Below are 25,420 nucleotides of genomic sequence, written 5' to 3' on the forward strand. Positions count from 1 at the left end.
TATAGTCTTCCACTTGAAATTTCTGTTGTTACTTAAGGTCTGCTTCAAATAAGTAATGTAAGAGGTGAGTTCCTGTTACAATGTCAAATCTGAACCTGACTTTTCACTCAAGCGGATCAGATACAACTTTCACAACAATAGCTTCAGTGCAGTAAAGGACTTTATAAAGTAGACAGAGACTTTTCAAATGAAAACTTTTCTGTTGAAGTAACTTTTAAGCTTTTAAGTTTCTAAAGCATATGTAACATATATATCCAACTCAGTGATAGTTTAATACATGCCTGTTAATAACTGTAAAATCTGTTTTTTGAAAAAAGAAAAAAGTAAGGAAGGTACATAGCAACATGTTTATTTGTACAAAATAAAGCAATACTTTATTTTCTCCTCAAGCTGGATATCCATCCTTCCTTTAAAGTAACAGCTAGTGAATTTTGTGGTAAAATGCTTATTGTCTTATCGTGAACAGGGAACTCAGCAGATACAGAAATGAAAATACAACAAAATGTTGGTCAAAGAACAACTCCTTACAAGCTTCAAAAGTTTCTGTAGGAAAAGAATTCACATCCGCAGTAAAATTGACAGAGTGATATCTGCTGCGCTCATTCCAATAGAGAGATTAAACAAATGCACAGAACACTAGGAATTTCTGAAGTATTTTGCTGTATAAAAATATAGACAATTTTTGATTCCCAACAGCAAAACAAGTGTTAAAAGATTAACTCATTCTGAGACAGGATTTTGGCTAGTTGCTAGTGTATGTAATACATTCTTGCTTAGTTTTTTTGTTCATTTAATCCGTACTCATGTACATTGGTTACTTTATAATGGTTACACACTTGTAAATAGATAGAGGATGATATGCATGTCTTCACTATAACCACCTTGGGTAAATTGCATGTTGATGAGTGTATTACACTGAAATTATAATGACTCCCGTTTTATATTTCTGTATGTATCCACTTTTGACATTTTCATTTTCATTTTAAATGGAGACTTATCCCAGTAACTCCAATGTTATGAAGGCTATGTTTACACTTTTTTCCATAGTTGTGCTTAAAGTTACATTTGTCTCCCTAGAGAATACTGCCATAGGGCAGAAAAAGTAGGCAAGAGTTGTGCTTGTTTGACATGTTTTCTGAACATAGAAACCAGAGTTAGACACAGTGTGGTTTTGAAATATGGTTTTGATATTCTATTTTTGTAGTAAAATCTATATTGTTTCATAGACTGGACATAGATTCAGCTCTAAAACTCCTTGTTTGACTAATTAAAATATTTAAGTCTCTAAAAGTCTAAAATAAAAAGGATATTTTTTTAAAAAAAATCTGTTCCTAAAGATCTACAAAAATGCAAATCCTCTCTGCAGAAGAGGTAAGATATTTTCTATTCAGTTTCCCTTTATTTGCCGAATAGTTTTACTGAAGCAAATACTTTTGGTGTTTTGAGTTTTTTTTATCAGTTCTAAATTAGAAATCTGCAATATCACACCTCATCAAAAGCTGACACTTTTTAAAAAATGTTTTGCATTCCACACGTAAGAAAAAAGTTTCCTGAAAATAAAACGTACATTTGTGTGCACTGTGCTCCAGACAGAAATTTTGTATAAGGGAAAGACGATGATGTTAGTAAAGTGAGAGGGTGAGGAGAAAATAATCACTAATTTCATTCTTCACAAGGATGAAATCTCTTCCCTTTGTCTCAGTCCCGGTAGGTTGCTAAGTCCAACCACACTCCCAGAGAATCGTGGCTTGCTTACTAAGGCGTGTGTCTTGCTTTTAATCTCTGGGCAGTGTGAGTTCCAGACTGCCTCCCTCGTCTGTTTGTACTGTTGTCTCTAAACAATTTGCTTTGCCCATTAAATGGAAGTTTCAGTTGTAAATGGATTGAATGGACAGACTGATTTTTCCAGAACATTCCTGAGTGATGGAGTATTTCCATGGGTTCAGGGGAAGCAATTTTAGGGCCAGAATAGGTGCTTATTTAGAAATTCATGTCATACACTAAGTTAAAAAAGGATTTTAAACAAGGAATTTGGTCTAAGATTACAAGTACTGGGTGTGTGCTCTGAGTGCTAGGTTGCGTATTTCCTTTTCTGAGAGTTACATATTTGTAACTTATGCTGCTTTTCCTGTATACTCAGCACAATTTTGTATTTTCCTATTTGATTTTTTTCAAGTTCTGTCAAGATGAAAATGGAAAAAAAAATGTTAGACTTCTTTGAAAGCTATACTGAGCCATTTAATATTTCATAAAGAAGAGATAGGCCATTATGGATACAGTGCATCTTCAGAAACATAAAATTTCTGCCACAGGCAAATACATTAGCTTAGACTACCAGTTGGGTACTTTTTGTCGAGAAGAGTTTTCTCATGCTTATTCAGACAAGCACAACCATAAAACTGCCCATTTGCCATGGAATTTTTTCAGTCCTCTCAAATGATCACAATACCAAAGAACATGGTTGTATTCACAGTGGCTTGTATTACCTGTAGAGTTATGCAGCACTTTTTTTAAAAATTAAATTCTTTCTTTTTCCTCAGCAATACATCAACGATAATGAAATGTTTATTAGAAACATTTAGGAGAGCTGTGGCTTTCATTTTACCTTTTCAGGGCTAATGATACTGGATTCCTTTCCTACAAGGAGCATCTACCAGTAACTGAAATTGTGATCACAGATACTGACAGACCAAATTCTGAAGCAGCTTACAAACTGGGGCCTTTGCTTTGCCGTGGTGACAGTAAGTAAGAACTGCAGAATTTTGCTAAGCAACAATGGGATTTGACTGCAATAAATTTTAAATGTTTTTTTCTAAACAGCCTAAGATACACTTTTGTAAAAATTTCATCCAGTTCTTTTAGTAATTAGAAAGGAAAAAGACAAAATGCCATGGTCCAGTACAAACAAGGGTAGAATTGTACAGATATATTTCTGATGATACAAATCAATAGTGAAGATAGAAGCAATTAGTGTACTTTTCAAATGTATATATTGAGTATAAAATCCAGAGTTTTTATCCAATTTGAATAAAGTTACGAGTAAAGCATTACAAGAAGTAGAATTCGTAACTGGTTATCATATCTTGCGAGAAACATACCCTTCACTAGACATGCATGCCTCCGTCACCAAACCTTATGCATATTAATTTCTCTGTGTATTCGTGAAACTAGGAAAATTATGCTACGGAGATTAATCGAGTATATGCAGTATCTACAAGCAAAATTTCAACTCCACATAAGAATTCAAAATTTAGAAATTTATACAATAATTCAAAATGTAAAGCTTGTACACCCTGAATATGCATATAGTAACCAGAAAAATATCGTTTGAAGAAAACATTTAAAGGTAATAAGACCTCTGGAGTAAAATTGATACTTCATTGAAGATTTCCGATTTCATTAGTTTCCATCTTCATTGTCAAAGAACACAGATTTGGTTTATGTTCAGTAGTAAACTATTGCACCAAATTCTATGGCTGCTGCTGTTTGTAATCGACAGTCAGGAGAAGCAGTGCTATAGATCATCCTAAAGATTTTAACTGAAGAGTTGAACGGACAAGATTTTTTCTACCGTTGAGTAAGGGATTGAAGTATTTAATAAGCTTAATTTCTGTACGTCATATGCTACCCTATGACTATTCATGAACATCAGTATTGTTTCACATAATTACAAATTATTATTTTTATTCATTATGTGATATTCCTGCATCACATGATGTTGTACTTGTTTTTCAAATTTCTTCAGCCTTTATGATTAAGAGGAAATTAATAAGAAGTACTGATCTGTACTTTTAGCCTCACTTGGGAGACTGTATAGATAAATCAATATAAATTAGCATGTGTTTAATTTTATGTCATCACTGCTTTCATTCCTATGACTTGTCAGGGTAATTATGCCTGGAAGATTTGTTAAAAGATGTGTGTTACAGCAGTGCATTTTAATTTTCTTATGAAGATTTATAAGACAAAAAAAACCTGTTGGGTGCTTCCTTTTCATTTTTCTGACATCTGATTGTGAGTTGATCATTTATCCTACCTATCAAAGAACAGTTAAATCATGGAGATATGATGTAGGATTAAGGCGTAATTTGGAGTAGAAAGCACCTGAAGAGGTCTCCTGCTTACAGCAGGATCACCCATAAGCTCAGACCAGGTCTCGCAGGGCTTTGTTAAATTTGGGTTTGAAGGCCCCAAGGATGGAGCATGCGTTGCTTCTCTGGGCAGCCTGCTCCACTGCTTGGCCATACTCATTGTGAATGTATTTTTACTTAGATCAACCCTGAAACTCTGTTGTTTCAACTTATGCTCATCGTCTTTGATACTCACACCTTATACCAATGCAAAGTGCTGTCAGGTCCCCCAAAAAGCTGTCACTCTTCCACATTAAACCAGCCCTGGTCCCTCAGCCTGAAGGGCAGGAAAAGTACTCCAGACCTGGACATCCAAGTGTCCTCCCCCATACTCGCTCCTGTTTATCAATGTTTTTCTTTTACTGGAGAGTTTAAAATTGGAGGCAGTATGTAGATATTGTCTTACAAGTGTGGAGCAGAGGGGATAACAAGCTCTGTCAATTGGCTGACCATGATCATACAGCCTATGATTCAGCAGGACTCCATTGTGGCCAGAGACAATGAAACAAGGGACAATGACAGCAGCGAAACAGAATTATTTACAGCTAGTGTAGTAGTAATGAGTGGTAAGAATTTAAATTTCACTACTCACCACGTTCCCAAATACTATTAATTACATAACCTGACCTCAGTTATCACATATCTTAAAACATAGAAGCCAGCTAGCTTCTCGGGTGAATCATTAAAATATACAGACAGTTCTGACACCCATTGACCTCCCTGACGTTATTTGATGTTTGCTTAGTCTGACTGATTGAATTTCTGCAAACTTTCACACTGACGTTAGATGATCATAGTATTTCTAGACAAGCTGCCATATAGAACTCTAAAATATCACGAGGAAAGTGCAAGAAGTCAGATCCTGAATGTCAGAGACACATTTTTGTAATATCAGACAACACCATGGAATTTGACTTCAGAAAGAAATAATTTGGGCCTGAAATAATCTCAGTGAAAAGACCTTTCATAATAGAACAATTAATTGTAGTAATACAGCAAAAATCATGAAAAAGCCATTCATTTTGATAGTTTAATAAGACCAGTAATAATGCAATTCTCAGCCATTTACATCATAAAGACAAAGACAGTAAGAGATGGCATGCTTTTAGGGAGGTAGAGACTACGATTTGGGAAAACAATACAGAATTTCTGAAGGAAAAAATACTGTAAAATCATAGAATTTTGATATAAAATCAAAATGCAAAGTGTTGAGTAAAATATTAATTGTATGGTAATACATAATAAAATAAATATGAAGTATATAATATGCTATATATTCTGTACTATATATTTTATATCATGTATCATATATTATATATTATATATTACCTATATTATACCATTTAATACTCTATTATTCTATATGTTTTCTCATACAATAATATGTAATATAGGATATATCATATATAACAGATGAAATATAAAATATATATTTTATATTGTATTATATTTATATATTTTCTCATATACAACATAATGACATTATGTATATTACAATAAATATTCTATTCTCTTCCAGTGTTTTGATCATTATACTAGAAATGACTGTGTGATTTACTAGAATTTTTTCCAGTGGTCTTTATGTATCAACAGTATTTTTTAGTAATGAATATCTTCTTTAACTTGGGTTTTCCAGAAAATGTAAAAAGCTATGAGTTATGGTAGTTTCTGTGTTCTACACATTAAATTTCGCACTGGACAAAACTGATGAAATAAATCTAAACTCTCTTGTAAGATCAGCAATAACATACTAGTAGCACTTCGAAGCTGCAGGAAAGAAGCAGACCATTATTAAGATTTTTTCTAATCTGAGGTTGCAGACACTCATGAGGATCTAATTAAATGCACTTTTAATAAAATTTATTTTCTTCTGCATCTTTAGATAGGTGAAGAACACAAAAGAGATCTAACAGCAAATATTCCTTTCTCAGAAGTGCTGTCAAACAAGGAAAAATAGATAGTCTTGGATTCATGAGTGTCATTTGAATACTCTCCGGAGACATTATTACTTATTTCTACTCCTGTCATTCTCTAAAGCTAAATTATACAATTCTGCTTCATAGGGGATATCCTTTTATTAAACATTTTTTTTGTTCTTTCTGACAGACATAAATTCTTCAGAATCATTCACTGAAGTGCCAGATAAAAGCATGGGGCAGAAGGTTTACTTGTATTTGTGATACACTAGTACTTTGTTAAATGATTCAAGCCAAAAAGAACATAAATTCTCATTACATCAATAATCTATTCCTTGTAGGACATCTAGAGATAAAAATAATCGTTTATGCCCACAGCAAAATAAAGCAGACCTATAAATAGTTTGCTGAATTGAATTGTCATAAACAATGCACTCCCTTTACTAAATTTGCAAGTTAGTTATTTCATTAGATTCTCCCAAGAAGTCATGTATCATAACTCAAAAGCAGTTCAGCAGAAGTTGCCTATTCTTCATTGCACATTTTTTATTTTCACTCTTTTATGCAACATTGCATTAACTTGCTTTCTTTATGTCAGATTTTATGGATTGACTCTCTTCAATGAAGTGTGTTACTTACAGAAAACCAAACCAGATTTGCTGGAACCAAGCAGGGAAGAGTAGCCTAACATGAGTAAAATAATAACAAAAGCAATACCTGTATAGTTCTTTTTATGTATAAAGTTCTGTTCAGCTACTAATGATTTTTCTCAGTATTTGTGAGTTAGCTTTCTATATTTCTATGATGTCAAAGCAAAAAGAAATCAGTAGTGATATTCTAGTGGAATACGGCCATTTAGAAAAATTTGGCCATAAGATTTGATGACATTCAGCTCTATACATATGAGTAGCACTCACCCATTTCTGTCACCTTTAAAATATATTACTGATACGTTTCTATATTCCTTTTTCTTCTCTACAATACATCTATTAAATTGTATGCCAGCACTGCTGATATCAGAGTGAAAAATATCTCTGAATATAATGAAAATTAAGATTCAAATTAACCTATATCCACTGAGTAGGGTAACAGGAAAGATTTTGAAGGATATGAGAATGTAAGAAACCTTTGGGTCATTAATAGATAGAAATACTATTCTTTTCATAAAAAAGAAAGAGACATCTCCATTGTTTTTTGTCATTATTCAAGAAAAAGCCAGATGTTGATTAAATTCTAATAAAGGGAGTCAGTGAGTATGAGTGGACTTTTAAAAATACACAGCATTCACAGGTTTTTTTGTTATTTTTCTTGCAAGAACTGACTGGAAATACTCCAATTTATTACTATGAATTTCCAATAAGGATTAGAACATGTAGATGCGTCCAGACCACTGAAAGAAAGCTAATAGGCCAAAATTATCTGTAATAAATTGGTAATTATAATCCGTAGGCATCAGACTAATTCTCGGCCCCAAAATGAAATTGGTAATATAGATGTTAATTGAATAAAACTGAATAGAAAGATACTGCAATCCAATGTAAAGATAATATATCATTCAGCATGAGTTTGTATAACATAAGTCTGGCCAATCTTTTGAGGGACTTCAGTACTAGTAAAGGCAATACTAGTGAGGTGAGATACTTGGAGTCTAGTAAGATATTTGATGTAGTGTCACATGCTTGATTGAATGAAAAAAGCCCAGAAATGTTGAAATTCAACTGCAAAATGATAGTTCAAGTGGGTAAAGGCAAGCAGATAATCCATTCAACATGAGTTCCCAGTCTGACATTTAAACCAAGAAAACCTAATGTTAGCTTTTGATGTAATAATTTTAGAGAGCAACTGTATTAACTGATCTTAAGTGATACTTTCATTAAAGCAGCACAGCAAATTTTGATGTTTAGCCAAATAAATCTGTTTCACCTCTCTGTAGTACCCTGAAATATCAGAGCATGTCTTTTTTAGCTTTTCTTCATTAATTTATTTTTGTCCCAGCCTCAGTCTAATCAACATTATTTTGATCCTCTTTACTGCTTCCTGCATAATCAAGGAGTTTAATACAAGTCTGTGTTTACAGTTTTACACTATATAAAAAAGATGTAAGATTAAAGGATTGCATTAAAGAAGTTAGGAGATGCATTTTTTCATGAAAGCCTCTTAGCTTATTCACTTTGCTTATCTCAGGCAAAATCTGAGGTGATGTACTAGACTGGAGTTAAATGGAGTTTCGTAGAGTACAAACTTTCAAACAGTGTTCTTGAAAGTAGGAGAGAAAATCAGAAAAAGATCTAGGGGCTGGGATTTGAAGCTAGGCTGATGGGCTTAGTGTGTGTGCATAGATAAATATATATATATACATAAAATGACAGTAAGAGCATTTGTGAATTTTCCTTAAATGAGCAATTTTTAATTGAAATAGTTGAATAGTTTTCCTAGAATAAATGCTCTTTTTCAAACTGTGTTGATTCAGGGAATTTATACAGTTTGTGGTAGATCAGAGGTTAAACTAGAAGATCACAGTTTTCCCTTCTGGTCTTTTAATATATGTATCTTTTAATAAGTTGCAAGGTAGTGGAACTGGAAGTAGTGATACAGATGGGGCAGCTGAATTCCACAAATTCTCAGAAGCAAACTGTTGCCAGCTGGTCAGGCTTCATAACGTTAAGAAGATAGCTTTAGAAGAAGCAATTTGCACACTTCTCAGTAGCTGAAGAAATGGTTAGTATTTTATGTGTCATGTCAATTAGAAATTTGTTTTCTTTGGGTGTGAAGGAGCACTAGTCAAAAAAATATTGTTTGGCAACAGAAGATCTTTATTTTCTCTTCCTCAACACTCACTATCCCTGCTGGAGTTTTACACTGAGTGAATGAATGGTGCAGCACTTACAGAGATCAAGAAAAATTGATACAAGTAACAAACAGTTTCCGTTTTCATTAAATACTTCAAGAGTGCTACAAGTTGCAATTGCACGTTTGTTTTGAGAGTAACTTTTATTGTCTTTGCAACATCAAAATGGATAATTTATCTATCTTGTTCTCATTTCTCCCTTTTTCACTTTACAATTTCAAGTTGGCAAGACTAGTTGGTATATGACAAAAACTGGAGTAATTTTTGCAACATAAATATGCTGCTGTATTATTTTTAACATGCAAGATCTTTTTTTTTACTCATAGGAAGACTGCAGTCTTACGACTCAGATAAAATATTATTGATTTTCTAACTACATGGTATTTGGCAGTTCGAGAAAAAAAAATAAGAGACTATGAGACAGATACTGTAAAGTGAAGAAATTCTTCTCCCATCCTGGTTTAAAACAGCATAAGATACTTTGTAATATACTTTTGCTAGATCTATATTTATTCTGCTTTATTGATACAGTAGCTTAACGTTCATAAATCACACAGTTCTGAGAGCTGAGAGAAAGAATAGCTAGATAAGAGTAGACAGGAAATGAAGCAGGAAAAATAAACATTCCTATCCCTGCCTTTCCCCAAGGACTTCATTCTGATGCACAAAGATCATGCAAATGCTTCATTGAAGCTAATTGTATCATTGCTCTACTGGACTGTTACTGCCGCTATTGCCTCTCTTCTAATTACTAGAAACGTTTTACCAATTCTGTATAAATTACTAGTATTAAACTTCCTATTGTGTTTGAATTACTGGTAATAGCCAGCCCATTGTTTTTTAAATAGCTGTTATATACTTGAGTCATTACTGTAGTGAAGTTTGCTCTGTGGGTGTCATGACCTGAAACAGCTGAGGAACACGGGCTTAAAATTTATCCCAATATGTAAGGCCACTGCCTTCGGCTGACAACACTTTGCACAGGATGGTAAATCCAAGGAGAACATAAGGCAGCACAGGAGAGCGAGGTGTAAAGCTATGTTTTCCTCTTCCAGCCTGAGCCATCTGTTCACAGCTCTGTCCTGCCATGTAAAAGTTGTCCTGGTGGCAGCTCTAACTTGTGAGGACTGGCAGTACTCCCAGGTGGCGAGCATTGCAGCGATTGCCAGATTACGTATGAATATCCTGCTGTGCTGCTTTTATAGGTGCAGGATCCAGACCTTGATTAAAACACTGCTAAAAAGTTAGGAGGAATGAGTGAATGGACTTTGATTTTACTTCACTGGGCTGTGGGCTAGGCCTCTCTGTACACTGTATCAAAGAACTTGATTTTGCAGATAGGAGGGAAATTTACATATCTTCTTTTTTTCTCCCCACCCCACCTAAAGCCAGAGAGTGCCTGGAGCAAAATTCGCAGTTTTGTATAGTATTTAGGTACAGATCACAGCAGTATCAAGAGAACGTGCAATGACTTTGTGCAATTAGATAGGAAGATATTGGATGCTTCATTTGATTTAGAAAGAAATATAGCTTAATAAAGAAATAGAGATACATATGTAACAGTTCAGCAATAAGAACAACATACTTCTGGTTAAATGCCATAAATGCAGATGATGTTCTTATTAGAAGCTGTTATGAGAGTTTTTACATAAGCTTTTTAATAATCAAGAACAAAATCTAATAGATTATGATTAAATGCCAGCTTAAAGAAAAAGCAAACCAGCAAAATACTTATGTTTGATCTTGTAACCTTTTTTGAGTAAAATTGACTTACATTGGATTTGTCAAGTAAGTAAGAATGCAGATGAATTTCTAAACTGCAGTCAACTGAAGAAGAGGATACTGTCATTTTCTCTTTTTTTTTTTTTTTTTATTCCTTCCACAGTAATTAGTAGGAGCTGTATCCTAACTTCTTTGTGATATCTGGTAAAACTTCATGGGACTTCAAAAACTAAGAAGACTCTTTTCCTTTTTATGGGAGAAATATAGATAACAACTGTCATAGTTATACTTTATACTAGCTCATGTAGGTATAGTACTTCATTCAAAGCTGCTGTGTTTATTTAATTCATAAAACGATACATCAGGTCCTAACTGGACTGTCTAGATGAGATGCATGGCATTTTATTTCCTGTTAATTGGTTTTTAATTGTCTGAACTGAGCACCTTAATTACTCTTGCTGAGTCATTTTTCTGTGTCTCCAAGAACCCTCACTTTTCATTTTATAGACAAAGCAGGAGGCTTCTGTGGAAGTTAGACTCTCTGAACATTGCAACCCCTTCCTAGACCTGGGCACTTTCCTCTGTTTAAATGGTTAGAAAACTTATACTGGCAATATTAGATAACACTGTGTCTATCACTTAGTCTTTCATTTTGACAACCAGAAACATTTTGGAATTCAGCATCCTTCAACACAGAGACATCCTACCTGCATTTCCCCACCTTCCAAGGAGAGCTCAGCGCAGATGTCTCATTTTTCTTTAAAACTACTGCTTCCTCAGGAGTGTTTTTAGAAAACCTGGGAATTCAAGACTTCATAAGAATAGAGTTATACTGTAAGTAACATTACTGATGCTTATTATTAATATTTATTATTATTATTATTATTACTACTACTACTACTTTCAGTTAGACTAAATTAGAATTAACTTAAAGGGAAAATATTTTAAAACTGTTCTCTAGCTTTGTCACTGTCACTACTGCTCTTGGAGCTTTATCATTCCCCACCAGAATCCCAGTACCAAAACTATACAAATATCCATTCAAAGATAATTTCTGCCATAGGGAGTTCTTAATCTCAGAGCACAGCAAGCAGTCCCTGACTGTTTAGATTGTTCCTCCTTCCCTTGCTCTCTGCACCCCTGCCACCAAATTCTTTCCATCCAATAATTTTAAGTCCAGGCATTTCTTCTGGTTACTGGGAGATTCACTCTGTCACAACACATGCCTCAGGCCTTCTGTGGCACAGTCTCCTAGCTTAGGCACACTTTTCTTGTTTTGTACAAATCCATTGTGTTATCAATCACACTCCAGTATTTTCCAGTGAAGAGTACAAATTCATATATATATATATAAATATATACATCTTATAGTGCAAAATACTGCTATAGGAATGTTAATGCATGTTTATTAAAAAGGAAAATATTCTGCTTGCTTTGTTTTTTTGCCAAAATCTTTGTTTATTACAACTAACAGAAAAACAGCTACTGAGTTCTTCTGTAGGCAGTTTAATTATAGAATATTGTGTAATGCTTAATCAATTTGGTTTACATTGTCTCAAACTGTAGTGTTGTATTTGAAAGATACCATTTTCAACCATGTTTACCAAGAATATGTACTGCCTTCTCTTAAAGTTCTGTGAACGGGTGAAAACACAGTAGCATTATAGCATCAGTGTCACGTAGTAGAGAAAATGTTCTGGGTGAGTACTTCAGTGGGTAATCTCTGAAGCAATGATGATATTGTTGTGGGATAAATGATTTTTCATTTTCAAAATAAACAGTTAAATCATAGAAATGTTAAAGGAATGCTTTGGAGAAGTAGATTTGTTCAGAAAGTTGGCAGAAGACCATGACTGTTTCTTCAGAGGAATAATGTGCAGACAAACACGTCACTTGTCCCATTCATTCATAGGCATCCAAATTACTGTATACTTATGGTCTTTACATGACTTGTGACTAGTAAGGCATGAAAGAAAGTGAAAAGCTGAATTAGTCTGTACTGTCACAATTTAAAAAAAAAAAGTTTATCTCATTATTATGTACCTTGTAGAGATTTTTCTTCACTTCCAGAAGCATCCTAATTCTTTGACTAGACAGACCTATTCTTTTTTGTATGTCATAGATAAGATTGCTTGTAGTGGAGCCAGAAATGTGTGTTTGCACTGAGGCTAATATCAGTTAAAAACAAGCAATATACATTTACATCACAAGTACCTTTCTCTCTCAATAAAAAAAAAAATATATTCACCTTGAACATTTCGTATTGTATAGGATCATTTAGATTTCATAATCATATACTCTTTTATAACAGATGTGACTATAAATCACCAACCTACACTTGATAGTCTATAATAGTTCCACAGAAATCAATGTCTTTGATTTGTGTAATAATAAATAATAATAATGAAAATATGAAGTGTCAGTGCTTAAGATGAGGAAGTGTTAGAAATTATTTAAAATTCATTATGTCATTAACATTTGGCACTCCATACTTGTGAACACAATGATTTTTCCTAGCATTTTATTGATTGCTCTCAAGCTTTTATATAATTCTTTTATTTATGAAGTTATGAACACTGCAGTGTATCTGTGTATAACATTCTAGAAAACTATTGTAAAAATGTGCATAATCATCGTAAAAGTATTTTAAAAAACAGAGGAAGTGGATCATCTAGAAAAAGATACTTGATCCTTCATTTTTTTACAGAATTATGAAAATCTCAAATCTTTAAATTTTTTGTCTGAATTCTTGTAATCTTCTGCAGAAGTAGTAGTAGAAAGCAACAAAGCTGATTCAACTCTGAATAGTACACTCTATTAAATACTTTTATGACCGCAGATTACATGTTCTAGCCAAAAGGCTGAGTAACTATTTTATGTTATTGAAGTGCTCAGTGGAGAATTATTTCCTATTTATAAGCAAAGCGTAAAGCAAAAATTTAAAGTAGGTTTGGGAACACTATGGTGTATTAATTTGGAGGGTCTTCTGCGTTTGCTTGGAAATAGTTCGGAAGAGCCCAATGGGTAGCTGCTGTTGGCCTTCGTTTGCCCTAATTTAGGTACTCACTGTCCAGGATGAGTGGAATACAATTGTTTCCTTTATGGAAAGTGCATGGGTTTTGTATTCTGTAGCATATTGCTTGATAATCACTTTCTGCTTCTGCATGTGAAGCTCAACCTTGATGCTCTGAAAAGTTCTCGATGACTGTGCTTCCTATTAGTCATTTTAGCCACAGCTAGCCACTGACCACTCTCCATGATGGCCATCAACTGCAAATTTGCTCCACTTTGCCAATCTATAGCTCTGCTCTGCCTATGTTTAAATGTATTAGGGCCACAAGAGTCCCTGCAATGTTTGGAAAATTTTTGGGTAATGCCAACCTAGGTAAGGCCTAGAAAGTATTTTTGCACCAGAAGAGAACTCCTGGACGTACCCTCCCCTGATGTCCAGGAAATGACCAAAGTGCTCTTTGCCCTGGTCCTTTGTCACAAGAGGACAAATTTTAGAACTCAGTCCACATCTCTCCACATTCTGTGGCATACCTTCCACAGGTGGTTTGACCACTGTGTTAATAAATATAAATTTTCTTCCAAATTTGCAGTGTAGACGATTTTAGCAGAATTATTTAAAATACTATAAATTGTTAACTGATTCTGGTTTTTACCTTTTCTGACATAATGGTCTGTATTCAGACACTACAACGGATGACCATGCAGTCATCCTTGCTGTATGGGCCTTCATCTCTGGAACTTCTGGGACTGGTTCTCTTTTTTTAAGATTATATTACTTTTTTAGTGGTACTAATATAGTTCATTATTTCAATGGTTATTTATAAATCTTTATTACATGTTGTCTTGCCTTTAAAATCTAAACAGCAACATTATTTATCAGATCTATTTTTCTGATATGCTATTTAATAGGCACATTCAGGGAGTTCAAAGCAGAATTTGTGTTTTCAGGCTTCACTCCAACAGTATCCAGAGGATTACAAAGACCTCTCTGCAGAAGGTGACATTCAGCAGGAATTATCTAAACCTGATCACACAGTTTCTGCTGCTTTTGTTCTCTGACTTTGTGGTTCTTTGGGGTTTTTTTTACCTCTCAGAGAGGAGAGACTGAGCTCTCAATTTTTTCCAAATGAAACAAATTTATCCTAAAATTAATTTTACTGAGGAACTGTTTTTAGAAGTCAGTTATTTCTAATTATAGTATAAAAACTTGCTGATTTTTAAGCAGAAGAGATAATCCATTAAAAACTCATTCTGTTTAAAAATTAACTGCACATTATGCCTTATTTGATTCGGAAAGTCAAATGCTTTGTTTATTTATCATGTTACTTTTCTCTCTCAGATTCAGTTCTTATAGATAAATACTTTATAAAAACCAGATTCAGGGCTTAAGGGATTGCAAGCATGTGGCTTTATTCAGTCTAAAGGTTGGCCAAAGTGGATCTCAATATTTTAAAAAGTTTAATGAATCTTTTAAAAGTGAAAAGAAAATAAAAATATTTCATAAAAACAGTTTTTTGAAATTCAGTAAATTCATCTTTGACTATGTTGTTTAAAGCTGATTTGTTTCCTTTGACTACTTCTAATTGTTTTGCTTTTCTCTCAGAATCCAATGACATAGATGAGAACCTTTCTCTTGGATTCATGGAGTCTTCTCAGACCTCAAGTCCTTTAATCAAATCCCTACTAATTCGAAATGCTGGTAACCCCTTTTTTAGGGATTACTTATTTTCATACACAATTGTCCTTGAATATGTTAAAGAAACAGTTTCAGAGAGAATATTTGTAATTTTCAGATCTGCAATTTCTGACAGGTTCCTCATCTTATTATTTTGACCTGCAAAGATTCAGTTATGATTTTCTAAGGAAACTATAAAACCATGTAACATGAAAGTTGCTTAGGGAATGGCTCAATTTCATTCACTGTATGCACAATCTTATAAACTGCATCAAAATTTGCCCTCTGATACTTGTAGAGATTAAGTGAATAAATAACAAAAGCAAGTAGACAGTAGAAGATGTTGATTGGATTGTAGTGGTGATAATTTAAATATAGTTAACAATGGTAACCAATTAGCATGTAAGCAAGAGATGCTCTTTATCTGAAGTGAAAAATAATGAAGCTAGCACATTTCACTGTTTCTTGACTACTATGCTCTCCAGGGGGCCAAAAACATTTTTATTTCCATGTTGTTGACAAATCGTTGTTCTCATTGTCAGAGAGTGTGAAGAATGAGCCTTGGGGATAGGCTTTCTGAAGTAAACTTTTTCCCTAAAACAACCAGTCTTATCCCATGAAATAATAGACTAGACCTTAAAATAACTTGTTCTCCCAGTTAATGATTTTGTGACTCAATTAACTATGAAATAATTTAAATGTGCTTTATTACTGTCCTCTTTCTAGCTCCATCTGAAGTGGTTTTTTCATTTGATGTTGGAAATGGACCTAGCGAAGTTACAGTGCAATCACTCACTTCCTTAAATGACAACCAGTGGCATTATGTGAAGGCTGAACGCAACATCAAAGAAGCATCCTTACAAGTAGACCAGCTTCCTCAAAAGTCTCACGGTGCTCCACCCGATGGGCATATTCACTTGCAGCTCAACAGCCAGCTTTTTGTAGGTAGGCACTCATTTAACGGAATCTTTCCGAACCCATTTAACAGAATCTTTCCTAGTTACCATCATGAAAATAGGGAAAGGGGACAAAAAAAACGAAGAAAAATAGATGGCAACTGGCTCCTTCAAAAACTGTTTGTATGATGAGACGAGAGTCTTTGTGAAAAATCCAGAGATGTAGCTTGACTTTGAGATTACAAAGTCAGTGCATTAGCCTATGGTTACTACTTGTCATGGTTTAGCCCCAGCTGCCAATAAAGAACCATGCAGCCGCTCTTTCTCTTCCCCTTCCCGGCCCCCAGTGGGATGGGGAGGAGAATCAAAAGGAAAAGGCAAAACTTGTGTGTTGGGATGAAAACAGTTTAACAGAATAGCAAAGGGAGAAGAACTGTGTTCACTCTTGGGCCCCCCATGACAAGAAAGACTTTGAGGTGCTGGAGCGTGTCCAGAGAAGAGCAATGAGGCTGGTGAAGGGTCTAGAGAACAAGTCTTATGAGGAATGGCTGAGGAAGCTGGGGTTGTTTAATCTGGAGAACCGGAGTCTGAGGGGGGACCTTACCGCTCTCTACAACTACCTGAAAGGAGGTTATAGTGAGGCAGGTGTTGATCTCTTCTCCCAAGTAACTAGTGATAGGACGAAAAGAAATGGCCTCACGTTGCATCAGGGGAGATTTAGATTAGATTAGGAAAAATATTTTTACTGAAACAGTGGTAAGGCATTGGAATAGGCTGCTCAGGGAAGTAGCGGAGTCACCATCCCTGGAGGTGTTTAAAAAACTTGTAGATATGCCACTTCAGGACATGGGTTAGCAGGCACAGTGGTGTTGGGTTGATGGTTGGACTTGATAATCTTAGAGGTCTTTTCCAAACTTAATGGTTCTATGATTCTAAGAAAATAAAAATAGCAATGCAGATGAAAAGAGTATACAGTGTGCAATTTTCTCACTGCTCGATGCTCTGTTTGCTCCTGAGTAGCACATCCCCCTGCTCTAGGTAGCTCCCCCACTTAAATACTGAGCATGATGTCATATGGTATAAAATATCCCATTTGTTTGGCTAGTTTGGGTCAGCCCAGCCAGCTTCCTGTGAAAATTAACCCTATCCCAGCTAAACTCAAGACACTGCTGGACAGGATTTCAACCAGTTTTCTTCTTCTGAAGTTTGTTTAAAGAACTGCTAAAGGATCTCCATTTGCACCATTTTTCTGAGAGGATGTCATCTCTGCTGAAGGAAGATGTGTAACTTATGTAATTCAAGGAATTTTTTTTTCTCTCTTCATCCACAACCCCTCAGGTTGCCCAGAAAAGATGTGAATGCCCCATCACTGGATTATTCAAAGTCAGGTTGGACAGAACTTTGAGCAGCCTGATCTAATGAAGGATGTCCCTGCCCATGGCAGAGGGATTGGACTAGATGATCTTTAAAGAGCCGTTCCAACTCAAACTGTTCTGTGATTTGATGAATCTGTGATCTACTCCTCTGCCTCTTGCTATCTCATGTAGTGAAATAATCAGGCTGTGTTTACTTAGTATTGGAAACAAGAGAAATGGACTATTCGTTAATTTCACACAACCAGGAAAGATCCAGATCTATGGTTGGTTCTGTCTAAACCGTGAACGCTTCAAAGGAAGAAGTTTACCTGAATATTTCTGCCTCTGTACTTTAGCAAATATGACACTAATGTGTTTAGATAAAACACTGGAAAAGCAAAAATGGAATAGCGCAAAAATAATTAATGTTTGTTTAACTATTACATAGAGCTATGCAGAGCTACGTCTTGTGTACATGGTAACATTGTTATTGTAATATTGCCATATTATGAATTTCTAAGTTTCTGGTGTATGTATATATGGTATACAGTATAAAAGCATGTAAAGTGTCCGCTACTTTTTAAAAGATCTTTAGCAAGATCTGCTGTGAGACACATCATGTGAAATGAATATATTTTATTTGCTGTGTGTTGAGGTGGAGCGCAATTAAGGGTAATAGTGTTCTGATTAAGGGGAACAGTGTTCTGAAATTGTAGCTACAGAAACTGTGAATCCTTAAGAAACAATTTAATGGAGAGGGAACTCTTGCGTGCTGGTATGGATTGGAATTCTGGCCTGTGCCTCAGAATGCATCAAGCGTAGAAGATGGAGATGAGACCAAACATTGCAGAATTTTATATTTTGATTAAAAGCATGGAAGAGAATTGTATAGCAATAGATATATCCAAGACATTAGCTATAGTGGAGTTAGGAGAAGTCTTAAAATTAGTTTCTATTCCTAGCAACTGACTAGAACTATTAATGGAAGGACTGGGAGATTTCTGTTTATTATACCACAATAAATTATATTGCTGTCCTCTGACTTGACTTACCATATAAATGCTATTATATGAACCATTGAAATTAGATCAGGTTGAATTTGCCAGGTCTGATCTGTGAAGCAAGACTAAGAAACAGTAGAATCCTATAGACATTTAAGGTAATATCAAGTCCAAACAGTTTTCTAATGATTCTGGCAATTAATACATCTCTAGTTCTTCTAACCCTTCTCCCAAACAACCAAATACTGTACTAACCTGTATTGACAGTTGCACTTTCTGGCAATTTTTATGCAGTAATTGGTCATTGAATAGAGTGGGGATTTTGTCAAATAAGTTGACAAATTCTAGTAAATTTATATACATCCATCTCCTGTACGGAGCTGACAGTTTAAAAACTGTTTTGACTTATCTACAAGCAAGCTGTCTAGCTTGTTTTCCTCAGAAAATATTCAGGCAAATAATTGTATTAGAAGAGTGATTCTGTTGTTTTTCTTCTGCTGTGGTGGGTTTTTTTAATCTCTGAAAATTCTTCAAGATCCTGGGAGTAAAACAAAACAACGTTCACTATAGTAATGTGTACCCTGAAATCCCTTATGAGTTTGTACAATTATTTTGAAATAATTTGGAGCAGAAGTGATAAAAATAGCATTTATTTGATTTTGTTCAGGCAAAACAGTGTTTTTGAAGTGTGACATAACAAATGATAGTGATTCATTTGAATCATTTGTATCATGCATTTCCTGAATATAATTTATGAGGGTTTGCTATGACTGCACCAAGTTTTTTTGGGTAATCTGTTTCTGCATTACTGTCATGTGCATCAGTATGGTGTCTAGTTGATTTTGTGTTTGAGTTAAAACAATTGTTTCAATAATGCAGCTTTTTATAACTCCCAACTATTTATAAGATATTTTTATCTGTTCAATTAAATATAGTTTTATTCAGTGCCAGGAGTAATGAACCTTACTGTTTGACTCCTTCCACTGACAGTCCACTCGTACAGACTCAGGCTTGTCTGCCCAAGCCAGTGAAAGGATTTAGAGAGAAATGAAGCATACAGTGTCCTAAGGATGACATTCTTAAATGTCATTTCGTATACCTAGTACCTCTCATAGTCACTCATCAGTTAGTTACTAACATACTAGGACTGTGATTTTGTCCGGCTGAAACACTCTTTCTTTACTTCTTAGATCTATATACTCTGGTTTTCCAAAGAAGCCAGAAGAAGAAATAAAGCCTAAAGTTGACATCAAAATGCTTGTTTTAGAAAACATAACATAAAATCTTTGTATCATTAGGTGATTTTGTGCCATTATATCTGTAAATAACAACAGCTACATCAAGATTTTCTATGTAATACAAAGACTTTCACAAACTTTGAAACAGAAAATGATGAAAACAGATGGTCACATGGAAATATTTAACCAAAAGTTAGTTGGAAATGCATGAGAATTATAGTTGGTAATCTTACGTATTGTGGAGTATTTTCTGCTTTAAGTTTTTGAAAGGAAGCAAATGACAGGAAATATCAGAGTAAGTTGTGCAACAAAGGACAGGACCGTCAGCAAGTTTGCAGATGACACTGAGCTAAGTGGTGCAGCTGACAAACCAGAAGGATGGGATGTCATTCAGAGGGACCTGGAGAAGCTGGAGGAGTGGGCCTGTGCGAACCTCAAGAGGTTCAACAAGGCCAAGTGCAAGGTCCTGCATCTGGGGTAGGGTAACCCCTGCTATCAGTACAGGCTGGGAGATAACGGGCTTGAGAGCACCCCCGCTGAGAAGGACTTGGGGGTACTGGTGGACGAAAAGCTGGACATGACCTCCTGGCATGTATCAGGAATAGTGTGGCCAGCAGGAATAGGGAGGTGATTGTGTCACTGTACTTGGCACTTGTGAGTCCACACTTCGAGCACTGTGTTTAGTTTTGGGCCCCTCACTACAGAACGGACATTGAGGTGCTGGAGCGCACTCAGGCTATGGCAATGAGGCTGGTGAGGGGTCTAGGGAACAAGTCTCATGAGGAGCAGCTGACGGAACTGGGCTTGTTTAGTCTGGAGAAGAGGAGGCCAAGGGGGGACCTTACTGCTCTCTACAACTACCTGAAAGGGATAGTCTCTTCTCCCAGGTAACTAGCAATAGGACTAGAGGCAATGGCCTCAAGTTGCATCAGGGGAGTTGTAGACTAGATATTAATAAAAATTTCTTTACTGAAAGAGTGGTCAGACATTGGAATAGACTGCCGGGGGAGGTGGTTGAGTCACCATCCCTGGAGGTGTTTAAAAAACATGTAGATGTGGCACTTTAGGACATACAGGCAGATAGGACAAGCCTCTAGTTCAAAAGCCCTGGTCCTCATGGGAGACTTCAACCACCCCGACAACTGTTGGATGGACAACACAGCAAGGCACAGGCAAGCCAGAAGGTTCCTGGAATGCGTTGAGGACAACTTCTTCCTCCAAGTGATTGAGAAGCCCACGAGGAGAGGTGGAATGCTGGACCTTGTTCTCACCAACAAGGAGGGGCTGGTGGGGAATGTGAAGCTCAAGGGCAGCGTTGGCTGTAGTGACCACGAAATGGTGGAGTTTAAGATCCTTAGGGCAGTGAGGAGAGTGCTCAGCAAACTCGCTACCATGAACATGGGATAAAGCCCTAGAGGGAAGATGAGCCCAGGAAAGCTGGTCAGTTTTCAAGCATCACCTCCTCCAAGCTCAGGAGCAATGCATCCCAACCAAGAGGAAGTCAGGCAGAAATGCCAGGAGGCCTGCATGGATGAACAAGGAGCTCTTGGCCAAACTCAATCAGAAGAAGGAGGTCTACAGAGGATGGAAACAAGGACAGGTACCTTGGGAGGAATACAGAGAAATCGTCCGAGTAGCCAGGGAGCAAGTTAGGAAAGCTAAAGCCCTGACAGAATTACATCTGGCCAGGGATGTCAAAGGGAACAAGAAAGACTTCTATAGGTATGTCAGTGATAGAAGGAAGACTAGGGAAATTGTGAGCCCTCTCCGGAAGGAAGCAGGACACCTGGTTACCTGGGATGTGGAGAAAGCTGAGGTGCCGAACAACTTTTTTGCCTCAGTCTTCAACAGCAAGTGCACTAGCCATACTGCCCAAGTTGCAAAAGGCAAAGGCGAGGACTGGGAGAATGAAGAACCGCTCACTGTAGGAGACGACCAGGTTCGAGGATGCCTAAGGAGCCTGAAGGAGCACAAGTCCATGGGGCCTGATGAGATGCACCCGTGGGTCCTGAGGGAACTGGCGGACGAAGTTACCAAGCCACTCTCCATCATATCTGAGAGGTCGTTGCGGTCTGGGGACGTCCCCACCGACTGGAGCAGGGGCAACATCACCCCCATTTTTAAAAATTGCACACCTTGCTAAGCAATCAGGTTGAATGAAATGCTAGCTGTCAGAAATTATGCTGAAAATAAGTAACAGTGAAAATAAATGAAACAACAGTTGTTGTTAGCCTTAGGATTGCCCTATATCTTTATCACATATGCTTGGTAGTCAGGTATATCCTGACCAGTATTCCTCTGTAGTGAGGGGGAAGGAACAGGAAGCAATCCTCCCTATTGCTGAAGAGTGGACACAGTTTCTAATATGGAATGAAGTATGTCAGGCCAGGAACCTGCCGAGGGGCATCATAATCCGTACCATGAGACTGACAGACAGACAGACATACAGAGCAGCTGATCAATCAGTAGGATCGTAAAAGAGTAATAACGGTAAAGCTTGTCACTCTCCTGCCCTCTTTTTCGCTTTTTTTCCTGTTTCTTTCTTGTTTTGTTTTTTTTTTTCCTTTCAATTTTCTTTCTTGTGCTTTTATTTCTTTCTTGTTTTTGCTTCTCTTTCTTGTTTTTGCTTCTCTTTCTTCTTTTCTTCCCTTCCCTTCCCTTCCCTTCCCTTCCCTTCCCTTCCCTTCCCTTCCCTTCCCTTCCCTTCCCTTCCCTTCCCTTCCCTTCCCTTCCCTTCCCTTCCCTTCCCTTCCCTTCCCTTCCCTTCCCTTCCCTTCCCTTCCCTTCCCTTCCCTTCCCTTCCCTTCCCTTCCCTTCCCTTCCCTTCCCTTCCCTTCCCTTCCCTTCCCTTCCCTTCCCTTCCCTTCCCTTCCCTTCCCTTCCCTTCCCTTCCCTTCCCTCCCCTCCCCTCCCCTCCCCTCCCCTCCCCTCCCCTCCCCTCCCCTCCCCTCCCCTCCCCTCTCCTCTCCTCTCCTCTCCTCTCCTCTCTCTCTTTCATAAAGAAAAAAAAGAAAACCGCATAATTACTGAATGTTACTCCTTGGTGAATTAATCAAAGTATGCATCACTGCTTGGTATCTTACTGTGCAAAATCTTATTTCCCATTAAAATCTTCAAGGGTTTTGTGTAATTACGTGACAAAAAAAAATCAGATATGCTTTTAAAGCTATTTATAAATATTTTCACATGCATAGGCTTGTATCTTGGAAATTTATAGTAGACTGTTCAGGCGCTGTAAAACATAAGGAGGTTTTTACACATCAGTTATTTTAAAATTTTAATAGCTCATGTGAATTTATTTCAGGTGGGACAGCATCCAGGCAGAAAGGATTTTTGGGATGCATTCGTTCATTACAGTTGAATGGAAAGGCACTTGACCTGGAAGAGAGAGCAAAGATAACACCAGAAGTTGAACCAGGCTGCCCTGGACATTGTAGCAGCTATGGTAACCTGTGTCACAATGGTGGAAAATGTAGAGAGAAATACAGTGGATTCTCCTGTGACTGCACTTTCTCTGCCTATGCTGGGCCATTCTGTAAGAAAGGCAAGCATGTCTATTAACTTTATCATTTATTGAAAACAGGGCCATACAGTCCAGACCAAGATATTCACAGCCCTTTAAAGATATGTTTAAATGCTTCCAAAATATTTGTATTTTACTTTGTCAAAGATACTGAGCGAGATGACAGAAATTTTCAGAAATTTTCCAAAGTGTGGACGTTGTATGTGAAAACAGGATAGTCTAAGACAGTTACATTTAGCGGAAAATGGCTATGAGATATTACAGAGATACAGAACTCCCCATGAGTAATTAATCCACAAGAAAATCATAATCTAGTTTGTATTCTCCTTTTCTTTCTCCCACCTGACCAGTGTCTTTTCAAACTTCTGTGTTTCAGGTGTGGCCAAATTTAACTAATATGTTAAGATTCAAACTGCTGCCCCTTTCTCTCTGTAGGAGCAGTATGCATACAAGACAGAACATACTGGCCTGAAGCACATGGAAAAACAGTGAAAAAGCAGAAAAAATGTTTAAAACTAGACAAAGAGAAGCAGTTCTTCATGCAATAGATATTTAAGACACATGTCTAACTGGGATTTTGGTCTAGCCCAGATTAGGTTTTATTTTTCTCTGTAGTTCTAAATACTAGTTCCATTTATATTTCTTTTTCAGCTTTATCTCAATGGTTAAGAATAAATTTTGTTCTGCTCTGTGGCAGAAGTTTTTTAAAAAAAGAGTTTTAGTCCTGTTTTGCATGATAATTAAAAAGTGAATTACTTTTTGTTTCAGAGATCTCTGCCTATTTTGGGACTGGCACATCCGTGACATACAATTTTCAAGAATATTACACCTTAGCTAAAAATTCTAGTTCTCATGCTTCTTCTTTCTATGCTGACATGACGCTGAACAAGGAAGCAATTACGTTTGCCTTCCGAACAACACGGACACCAAGCTTACTGCTTTATGTCAGCTCCTTCTACAAGGAATACCTCTCAGTCATCCTCGCCAGAAATGGTGAGTGTTGAGATAGGCCATCTAGAAACACTAATGAACAACATAGCTGCCAACTCAGATTCGCTCTGATTCCCAGACCTGAATAGTGAAGTAAGCATTGTCCTGTTGTTTCTTTAAACGTTATATTTATGTTTCAGCTGCAGCAAGCAATGCTTTCCACAAGAAAAATGTTCCTCCTTCTGTAATTTCAACTTTTATTACCAGGTTTGTTTCGTGTTGCCAAAAATATTTGTTTCTGGAAATCCTTTAGAAATGCAGTAAAATATTTCATATTCAATTATTTTTCAAGTTTTGAAATGAAATTCAAAATGTGTGTGATCTCTCTGCTACTCATGTGACATATTAATTTCCATCCTATACATAATGAAAAAAACTACCTTTGAAAGTGCATTATCCATTTTCCAAATTAATCAGGTCATTTTCTTCAGCTAATTTCATAAGCTACTTATACACCCATGAAAATACATGCACACACGGGTGAAAATACACATAATACAACTGATGTTTCTGTTTAAGTGAACATTAAAAGTTACTTGGATCTTTCTTTTTCATTTTTTCTTCTACATCTAGATTTTATTTTTTAGTTAGAAAACTCCATAGACTGAGTTGAATCTTTGAGTTTATCAAAGACATTTTGGAGTCACAGTGGTTCTGTGCTCAGAGAAGGTTCTGTACTTTCCTGCTTACAGATTTTGTTGCAGAATAACTAGTATCCTCCCAGTCATGTGAGGTGGAACATATTTCACTCATGACTGGCCTGGCTCTGGCCTGGGCCTTGCTGTCCAAAGGATGAGTAAAAAGGTGTAGTTCATCTACAGCTGGAAGGGAATCTGACAAAGAAACCACACTGCCTCTGTGTTCTGCTGTGAAGGAGTCTCTGTGTGATGAGTACAGACAATATGCCAGGAGTTAACAAGAAGAAATGGAAAGTGAGCCAGAAATTATTAACTGCATCCTACCGAATTGTCATCTGGTCAGAGGTTTGCAGGTCTGGATGGTGTAAACATTGCTGAAGAACAGTACTTGTAAGGTGCTGAGTTTTATTCTGTATGTCACATTGATACGAGCTACCAGACCAAGTCTTTCTCAGCTGAATTATTAAAGTACTTAC

The 25,420-nt window shown here is 36.5% G+C and overlaps 1 protein-coding gene across 1 annotated transcript in view; it reads left to right on the forward strand.

The window, feature by feature from the left end:
• The window catches only part of CNTNAP4 (contactin associated protein family member 4), a 279,906-nt gene that overhangs the window by 232,412 nt on the left and 22,074 nt on the right, over window positions 1-25,420 (forward strand). Inside the window, exons 15-19 of the mRNA XM_075411353.1 lie at window positions 2,614-2,741; window positions 11,280-11,450; window positions 16,030-16,248; window positions 23,098-23,337; window positions 24,085-24,309. Of these exons, the coding sequence (XP_075267468.1) occupies window positions 2,614-2,741; window positions 11,280-11,450; window positions 16,030-16,248; window positions 23,098-23,337; window positions 24,085-24,309 (983 nt within the window). The remainder of the gene's footprint in view (window positions 1-2,613; window positions 2,742-11,279; window positions 11,451-16,029; window positions 16,249-23,097; window positions 23,338-24,084; window positions 24,310-25,420) is intronic.

This window comes from Opisthocomus hoazin, chromosome Z (assembly GCF_030867145.1).
Source record: "Opisthocomus hoazin isolate bOpiHoa1 chromosome Z, bOpiHoa1.hap1, whole genome shotgun sequence".
Lineage (NCBI taxonomy): Eukaryota > Metazoa > Chordata > Aves > Opisthocomiformes > Opisthocomidae > Opisthocomus > Opisthocomus hoazin.